The sequence below is a fragment of the Callorhinchus milii genome, unplaced genomic scaffold (assembly GCF_018977255.1).
Source record: "Callorhinchus milii isolate IMCB2004 unplaced genomic scaffold, IMCB_Cmil_1.0 Scaffold3, whole genome shotgun sequence".
Lineage (NCBI taxonomy): Eukaryota > Metazoa > Chordata > Chondrichthyes > Chimaeriformes > Callorhinchidae > Callorhinchus > Callorhinchus milii.
In genome coordinates, this window is record NW_024704744.1 from 33,158,622 (window position 1) to 33,168,143 (window position 9,522).

The 9,522-nt window shown below is 39.1% G+C and overlaps 1 protein-coding gene across 1 annotated transcript; it reads right to left on the reverse strand.

Moving 5' to 3' along the window:
* Positions 1 to 74: 74 nt before the first annotated feature.
* On the reverse strand, positions 75 to 1,786 carry fabp7b (fatty acid binding protein 7, brain, b). Its single transcript, XM_007899296.2, has 4 exons — positions 1,663 to 1,786; positions 1,049 to 1,221; positions 562 to 663; positions 75 to 452 (listed from the first exon to the last, which is right to left on the reverse strand). Exons 1-4 carry the CDS (start codon positions 1,733 to 1,735, stop codon positions 402 to 404), a joined length of 399 nt encoding a protein of 132 aa, XP_007897487.1. The 5' UTR covers positions 1,736 to 1,786; the 3' UTR covers positions 75 to 401.
* Positions 1,787 to 9,522: the final 7,736 nt, after the last annotated feature.

The following is a 9,522-nucleotide window of genomic DNA, read 5'->3' on the forward strand; positions in this document are numbered from 1 at the left end:
TATTTATTGATCAAACACGTTTCAAAAAGAAAACTATTTAAGAACATTATGATTTAACATAACTTCACAACTGATCAGTTCCAGAGCAAAACTTTATTAGCCAATTCGTCGTTGCGACACGTACCTCCAACGCTCAAGTTTTATAAAAAATAAAAAAAAAACGATAAGTGATTTATAGATATTACAAAAAAATGTTATTCGGTTAAACTTACAACAAAAAACAATGCAGTATTTCGATCTTGTTACAGAGGTTCAATAGAGTGGCTCCACCAATGGAAATTCCTGCAAACACCACGCAGGGAGTCACAGTAAATGCCATACAAATAGTCGCTCCAGATTTTCAAACACTATAGTTGAGTCCAGTAAACAGGAGCGGATCGGCTCTGACGAGGTTCGGAACATTACGCTTTTTCGTAGGTACGAACAGCGACAATGTCACCAAATGTGAGGGTCTGTTTAAAAAAAAAAAAAAATTTTAGATAAGGGTTAAAAAAAAATTAAACTCCGGCAACACATCAAACAGGATGCAAATCGGGACGTTAAGTGTGCAGGTTGACATACCATAACCATTTTGTCATCCTTGATCTCTCTGACAAAGGTGGTTTCCTTCCCGTCCCACTTCTGCACATGGACAAGTTTGTCATCGTCCAATGACACCGTTGACTGGTAAAGCCAGAACAGAATGCAAACTGATCAGTAAGGAGGCTACGGATTTACAGGGGAAGCTGAGCTGGTCTGTCTGGCTCACTGTGCTGGTTGCATAAACCAACACTACCATCTCAGTAACAGTTTTACATCAGTGCTGGCGCGACGTTGCAACGTGTAACACTCAATAACCAGCAGCTTTGATTTACACCATCGCACGAAGTAGATGTTAAGCAGAACTCGTCAACCTCTCTATTTTAGATGCACCATTCTCAACTTAGCCAAAGATACCCCCCCCACACCCCCACCCCACCCCATCCCGTGCACTCGTGGAGAAATGTATGCACATTAAAGCGGACTGTAAAAGGGGCAAAAATAAATCAATTTTTTAAAAAAAGTTTACTTTGCAGTTTCTGTCGTCCGGTGTACTCTCGTCGAACTCTTCCCCGAGTTTGAAGCTGATTTCGGTGTTTTTGAAGGTGCTCTGAGTCTTGATCACGACCTTATCCCCTTCTTTGCTGATGATGATTGTAGGTTTGGTAACATTGCCCACTTGCCTCACAGCGAAACCAACACCTGGCAGACAAAAGTGTGAAAGGGTTAAACGTGGCACTGCGTTCAGAGCGAAAGATGGAAATCGAAACCCTTATATATATTGGATGTTAATATCATATACCGGTGGGACATCAGCGGCAACGCGCTGACACGGTTGCAAAAAGAGCATCTCAAGCACTTATTCCCTGCAGCAACAGCTTGTACAACCCTTAAGGCAGAGACCGAGAGGAGTTCAATCTGCTCCAGAGATCCCATAATATATTCGAAGCCCCAAAAAATATATATATGTGAATGGGGGGGGAGGGGAGGGGGGGGATCCCTCCCTTCAACACGACCACCGGTTTAAATCACACTGCAGACACGAGGCTTTGGATGGAAACCGAGTCCCCGCGTTAATTGCGGGCGAGGACCCCTCGGTCCTGGGGGGGGGAGGGGGGGGGGTCTCAGCGCCGTGAGGCTTACCCAAGGCTTTCATGTACTCGTCGAAGTTCTCGCTAACGGTGAGTTTCCAGGTAGCAACAAAAGCATCAACCATGGTGGCGGGGAGAGAGAGAGAGAGAGGGGGAGAGAGGGAGAGAGGGAGGGGCGGGGGGTGGAGAGAGTGAGAGGGTGTGGAGAGAAAGAGAGAGAGTGAGAGGGAAAGAGAGGGTGTGGAGAGAGAGTGAGTGAGTGGATGTGGAGAGAGAGAAGGTATAGAGAGAGAGTGTGTGGAGAGAGAGAGTGAGTGAGTGAGAGGATGTGGAGAGTGAATGAATGAATGAATGAGTGAGTGAGTGAGTGAGTGAGTGAGTGTGGAGAGAGTGAGTGAGTGAGAGAGTGAGAAGGTGTAGAGTGAGTGAGTGAGTGAGTTGGTGAGTGGGTGTCTCTGTCGATGGAGACAGTGCAAAAGCCCTGAGAGCGACTCGGTCCCTAAATACACGGGGGTGACAGGGCGGAGCCGCCGGGAGAGCGGCCGTGAGGCGGAGACTCACATCACCAGGTCCTGGTGATAGGATAATAATATATTTTAAAAAAAATAGCTGACCTGACCGGAGACCTGTTGTGCTCTCAGCCGCTGCGAATGAAAGCAATTCATTTAAACGGCGCGGGGGGGTCCAAAAAAAAAGGAGAGGTGACAGGAGGGGATGGGGATGAGCCCTCGAGGCTGAGGGCCATCACACAGTCTGTTGCACAAAAAAAAAGTTAATAACTCGTTGCAATTAATCCCCTCCACTCACTCACTCACTCACTCACTCACTCACTCACTCGGGTTTCCCCCCCACGAACGATTTAATTTAGTTTATCATTTCGAGTTGCACGTTTAACAGCTCCGATTCCCGAGTTAACTTTCTCTTGACTTTTGTTTTTTTTTTAAAAAAATACACACCCAGTAAGGAACGATTTAATAGTTATAATCTGAGCAGATGTGAAAACCAATGCACCTGTTTATATATGTACATATATCTGCTTTTATGTGTATATATATATATATATATATATATATATATATAAAAGCAGATGAAGGCAGTGAGGAGCAGATCAAAGCTTAACTGCGCGATTAGGTCTTTACAACGAGATAATAAATTGCTCCTTAAGAGACAATTACAGGGTTTGCGTGAGGGTCCCTTCTGCTCTCTCTCTCTCTCCCTCTCTCCAACTCTCTGTCTGTCTGTGTAAATCTTTTGTCAATATCCAATAATCCAGATCGAAGAGCAAAAATAATTCATATAAAGGATCCAAACTTCTCACTCCTGAAGATGAATGACCTTCTGCTGTGCCCAAACCAATGGAAACGTGTGAAACGCCCCAACAATGAATGAATGAATCAATGAATCAATGAATGAAACCACAATTCTCTTTCTTTCACACACACAACACACACATTATTATTATTATTATTATTATCATTATGTCAACTTAAGGAATCGATTCAGAAATCCATGTCGTAGAAAGAGTAGAAAGCTACGGCTTCTTGCAAACACTTCTCTCTATTCCTGCGGATGTATTTATTTCAGATTTCTTTCCATTTGAGCCTCATTGCAGTCTTAATACTCAGCCTCACATGATAAAGTCAAATGTTAACCACAGCAAAAAAAAACAATCAAGTGACCTGACACTGAGGACCCCCAAACCCTTCCTCCTCTCGCTGTCCTGAACAATTTGGACTTGTAAGTCTGGGTGACCCGAAGAACTAAGGGCAGTTCATTTCAGATTTCCAATACAATATTTGCAGAATTTATTTTCATCTCTGTCAGTGTCCTGTATAAGTACTGTATAGAACTTAGCTTGGAGTACACAACACGATGTACTTGCAAATTGAGGGAATTGGCACATAATTGTTGGTTATCAAAATGATAAGATGAGGTGAATTGTAGTGTAGTGTCTGCAGGCACCTTGCCAGGTGACACATATTACCTAATACTTTAGATAGAGAGCCAGTGATCCACTTTATTCATTGCAGAAGACATTTCGAATCTCAAGGCAGTTACTAAATGTTACAAAGGCCAATGTGTTTGTCATCTTCCCCTTCTCTTCCTCCTAACTCAGCATCCAACCCCACCATTCGACAGCGCCAAGACATTATTCTACACAAAGGGTTCTATGTAAATGCAAGTTTTTGTTGTTGTAAAAAGACAACTATTCTTGGTGGAATGAAGGGGAAAAAAAGTTGTTACGGTTTGGAATGCACTGCCTGAAAGGGGTGGTGGAAACAGATTCAATAACAACTTTCAAAGGGGAATTGAACAAGTACTTGAAGAGGAAAAATCTGTAAGGATACGGAGAAAGAGTGGGGGAGTGGGACTGATTGGGTAGCTCTTCCAAAGAGCTGGCACAGGCATGATGGGCTGAATGGCCTCGTTCTGCTCTGTAATATTCTATGATTCTATGAAATTGATTGACAGTAGCTCGGAAAAAACATGTGTGCAACATTGCTGATATTTGCATCATTTTTATATCAAGTCAACTGCCCTAAAGTATACCTTGATGTAGAAATTGTCTAATTGGAGCTTCATCCATATGAAGTTGCAATTAGGTTGTCTAATCGGAACTTCATCCATATTATATGCCCAAGTCTCTGGCAGCAAAGCAGAATTAGTTAATCAATTTAGTTTTGTCAGTAGTCATTAGTGTATTGACCAGCAAAGAAGATGATGGATAATAATAATCCTTGGATTTGATATAACGCCTTATCACGTCTTCAAGATGTCTCAAAGTGCCTCACAAACAATTGTGGATTGCGTTACCAAATTATTATTTTTATAGAATATAGTATAGAATATTACCCCTGGAAAATTGATCTGCCAATGGATTAATAACTGGGTTCCTACTTATTGCTAGGTGAACAGAGGCCTATGGAGTAAGGAAACTTGCCCATCGATTCGCTCTGCCCGGGATCAAACCCAGGTTCTCCCGCTTGTGAGACGAGTGCACTAACCACTAAGCTACAGGACTTCTTGGATTGGATCAAAATGCATATATATTTAAAAATAAGTTTAACTAGTGGATTCAAATGTTTAGGCTGTTAGGTGGTTACAAAATATAAGTCCAAAGAAATGTAATACATTCACTTCATTCTGTTATCTATATAGTTAATGGGAGATGGACAGATTTCTGATTCAGTGAGGACTTGGAGAGGAGCACACTGAAAAAATGTTTATTAAAGGTTTTCTAATAGAATTTAAATATTGAGATAAGTTGAATTGATAATAATAATTGTTGTATCATAAAAAGTTGATTAAAGCAATGAGGGCTAAATCAAAGCTTAAATGCACGTGACGCACCTTATCACGTCTTCAACGCGGTGTGAAAGGTTACAAGAACCTTTCTTATCCTTGTATATTTTTGTATAAATAATGTCTCAGTCTGTTTTATTGGTAGCACTCTTATCTTTTATAGTTGTAAATAACTGCAAAACTAATTCCTTTTTGGTCTTGTGCCTTTTTCAGCAGATAACACAAATTTGTAAATGATTAAAAAGATATTGAGGAGCAGCAGGACACGTACTGAAGTCACAATTAGAGGGAAATGCAGCAATGACATCAGCTTAAATCTTTGGGCGGTAATGATAGCTGCCTAATTGAGTAAATTGAAGGAAAGTAGTAGACTAAAGGTATCAGGTGTTCTTGTATAAATCAGAGGAAATTCAAGGTACTACTTGCAATCCTGGGGAGCATTATAGATTCCTATTAAATGAAGCATTAACTCAAGTTAATATTTTTGCTGCATCAATTAAAATATTTGTAAAGAAAAAGTATTGAATTTGAATTGGGGAATGTACAACATTGGTACGGTGGATAACATGTACATGATAACATGTTGCCCACAAAGTTGTCTTACCTCCCCGCACCCCCACCCCGCTTACAAAATAGAGATATGAGAGTACAGAGGTGCTGAAACAAGCTGGCATCTTTTGCCTTGTCACTCAATCCATGTTATAGAAGTGTTGCTCCGAGCATAGCGACGGATCATTATCTGCCATGAAAATGATGGGTTTCACACTGATCTTCTAGACGTCTGGATGAATAAATACAGTTAAACACTTGTACTGAATACAATTAAGTATTTCTAAAGACAATTATCATGATTCTTCCACATGTGTCAGGTGTTGGTCAGTGCACTGTAGAAAAAAGCATACATTGGACCAACTGTACATGTTTCTCACATTAATTTAAGGTTGTTTTACATTTGCTAATTTTGGAGAGTATAATTACTGATGAGGATTTGGACCAATATAATAAATAAACAACTGTAATTAAGAATTAAATGTGGTGTTCAGGAGGAATAATATGGATAATTTGTGTTTAGGAACTGACACAATACAACTTGCATTTATATAGGGCCTTTCGTGTCAGGAGGACGTCTCAAAGTGCTTACAAATGCTTCTGTTCAGGTGGCTGGTATGGTAAATCTGGATATTAGATATGATCCAGTACTTTAATAATGATTAAAGCTATTGCAGAAATAATTTAGTTGGAAAGCCATCTGGAAATCCATTAGAATACAACGTTTTGCAAGATTGAAACTTCTCCCTTTTTAATATTCAGATTTCCATGAGTTTCTATCTGTTCAACAATTCCTGGGAAACAATATATAATTGAGCTGGTTTGCAGCTCGGTAGAAAGTGTAGATTCCAAGTTGATTAAAATGCTTGGAATACTTCATTTGGAATCCAGAGTAATTAAAGCTTCTGAACTGCAAATCTTAAGGATTTCTTAGGACTGCTGGTGCTGTTGCCCCACCGTGAGTAGGTCAAGGTACAACCAGCTTATTACCATTTGCATGGAACCATGCCTTCATGAAGCAAAACACTGATTCTACTTTTCCTATTCAAAGAATATTGCTAGTCCCATTATTTATTTTGTGAATTCTAAGTATTTAATTTTACAATGAGACGAGGTTAGTAAAACAATGGCCATTGAGTTGTGTATACGTGGAATTAGATTCCCAGCAAAGCAATTAAGATTGTATTACTTAATCAACTACTTTTAAAAAAAAACAAGGAGTATTCTGATTGGGAAAGGCTTTGGGGGATATGGGGAGAGGTATGGATTCAGATGAACGAATGATAATGATCCAAGGGATGTTACTGGGACTGAGAGTGGAATAGGGTCGTCTGTGGATAGTAGCAGGTTAGTGTGCAATGGTGTTGACCTGGTGATGGATGAATATTCTGGAGTTTTTGGAGTGAAATCCATAATGAAGTAAGGTGCACACAATCTGTGGTAATAACAAATGTTTTGTACTGTATTGTTCCATGTGTCCTTATGTTCCTTTCCTTTTCTACTTTTGTTAATGGATGCTATTGATCATCCACAACGTTCCTGCTTCAATGTGTGTAAGTCATAAAAATTCTTCTGTTATTTCTTAGACATTCCGTTTAATTATAGAAAGGATATTAAAGCTAAGGAGAGGATGCAGTGTGGATTCATAATAATAATTAAAATCCTTGCATTTGATATGCCGCCCTTCACATCATCGCCATCTTAAAGTGCTGCACAAGATTCATTGTGATGTATAGTGACTGTATTTTCTAGGCAATGATGATACCAAGGATGATACTGTAGATGAAAAGCTAGATGATAGCTGTAAGAAGAGTTGGTAAAACCCAGGTTGAATGCTTTATGTGGGTTTTGTGCTCTTTTAATGATCATTAACCACATCCTGTGAAATATCCTGTGATGCTTAGAATAATTGGTCTACAATTTCCATATCCATGGCTTACTTCTGTTTCAGGTTCATTTTCTACTTTCACTTCCCACTTAATTCTGCTGAGAGCTTTTCTAATAGGTCTACAATTTGCTGTATTGAAGTGTTACATTTCCTACTTGTAACTTTATTACAATTTGAAATTCTACACAATGATCACTAAATGTTAAATTGCTCCAATCAACTAACTAATTCGTTCAGGAGGACAGATGAATCTAATACATTCATAAAATCACTCCTATGTTATGTTAAACCAAAAACAATAATAAATTGGTCATTTTCAATCTACGACTGTTTGTGGGACATTGCTGTGCACAATTGACTGCCGCGTTCGCCCACAAATATACAGTCAATTCACTTTACAGTGTGTTCTGTGAAGCGCTTTGGGACATCCTCCTGATGTGAAAAGCGCTATATCAAATGTAAAGGTTATTATTATTATGTTAAGGAGCACAATAACAAGTCATAATTTTAGGTAGATCTAATCTTGTCTACCAATTGTACTAATTTACCAATTGGTTGATTGTGTTAATCTAATTTCCCACCAGATTCTTTCAATATAAGTTTCCCTAAATCTCTACTCTACCCCAATTTTTTTTAGTTGACAGGAACAGGCCAAGTTTGTTTATCACATCTTTGAGATGTCTCAAAGCGTTCCGCAGAATATAATGTAAAGTGAATTGACGGTATATTTTGTGGGTGAAAAGCGTCAGCCAATTGCGCGCAGCAGTGTCCCACAAATAGTCGTAGATTGAAGTGACCAATTTATTATTATTATTTTATTGCCTTTATGAAATTGTGTATATTTTCACTTTCTCCTTCTGCTTGTCTTAACCCATGATATATTCAAACCATCCTCCTTGAATTACTGTATAATTTTATCACTTTTGTGCAACCTCTTATGATCTTTCTGCTTGTATTAAGGTGATGGTGGAAATGAATACATATAGTATTACTTTGTTGTCATATTTATTATTGATTTACACTCACATTGTTTCGATTCTATCCATAATTCTATCCATTATTTGTATCATCCTATCACAGTAATTCCCTCTACCTTTTTTTACATGTCTATCCATTCATCTATTTCAATCCATACCGATATAGTTCTATTTCTTGCCTATCTTTCATTGAATTGGCTCTCATTAGAATAACACTAATCCGGAGAAATTTTAGCAGAAATGGAGTTTGCGTTTTATGGTTAAAATAATCATAGTTCTAAACCATACAGACAACCTTTAAGAGTTAATGTTGAAGATAAAATAACCCCCAACAATCTGATAAATGCACACCTGGCCACAGAGAAGATGAGCAGTCTGGAAGAATGAGATCAAACGGGCCTTTTCCATTCAAACATTTCTTTGTGAACTGTGTTAGACATCCATTATTTTTGTCCTATACTCATCATTGGAATACAAAGATTACAAAGAATGTACAGGACAGAAACAGGCCACCCAGCCCAAATGTGCCGGTGATTATATTCCACATGAGTTTTTAACCCATTCCTTATTCCCTTCCATACCCCTCTATTCTGCTCTCTGTCATGTGAAGGTCTCACTTCCTCCATAGTAACACAATATTAAGTCATATTTTATCACTGATAATTTTACACCCTTGTACGATTACAAACTCAAATGTGTGATGTATTTCATACAGTTTCTCATCTTGACGTGTTGCAGTAAAAACACTTCCGTCTGAATGTGAAATTATGTGGTTTAAGCAAAGGGGGCCATCTGGTGGACAAACTCTGATTAAGACAGTGTTGACCGACTACATACAGGAGCCTGACAATAACTTTGGAGTAAGTAATAATTGATATTATCATTCACAAAATCACAAAAAGAGGATTGGATGAAGAAAGCTGTTTAAGATGAATTGAAAGTATTGATTTGAAGATTCTCACTGTTACTTTCAAATCTCTTCACACCTTGGCACCTCCCTACCTCACCTATCTGCTCACAACAACGACAGCATCTATACAGTGCCCTTCACACCAGATAGGATCTCATAGTGCTCACACCCCACTTCTCTACCCATTGCCTTCACTCAATTAGCTCTGGTCTTCTGCACAGCCCTCATCCCCTCTGCTCCATAAATGACCCAAGTGCTTTCAGCCACTATGCTCTGAATCTCTGG

Bases quoted from the DNA above. Each gene is read 5' to 3' on its own strand.
- fabp7b (XM_007899296.2), bottom strand. From the start codon at position 1,735: ATGGTTGATGCTTTTGTTGCTACCTGGAAACTCACCGTTAGCGAGAAC. The intron at 1,222-1,662 runs GTAAGCCTCACG...TTTGTCTGCCAG, and splicing joins CGAGTACATGAAAGCCTTGG to GTGTTGGTTTCGCTGTGAGG. The intron at 664-1,048 runs GTAAACTTTTTT...TGGCTTTACCAG, and splicing joins CGGACGACAGAAACTGCAAA to TCAACGGTGTCATTGGACGA.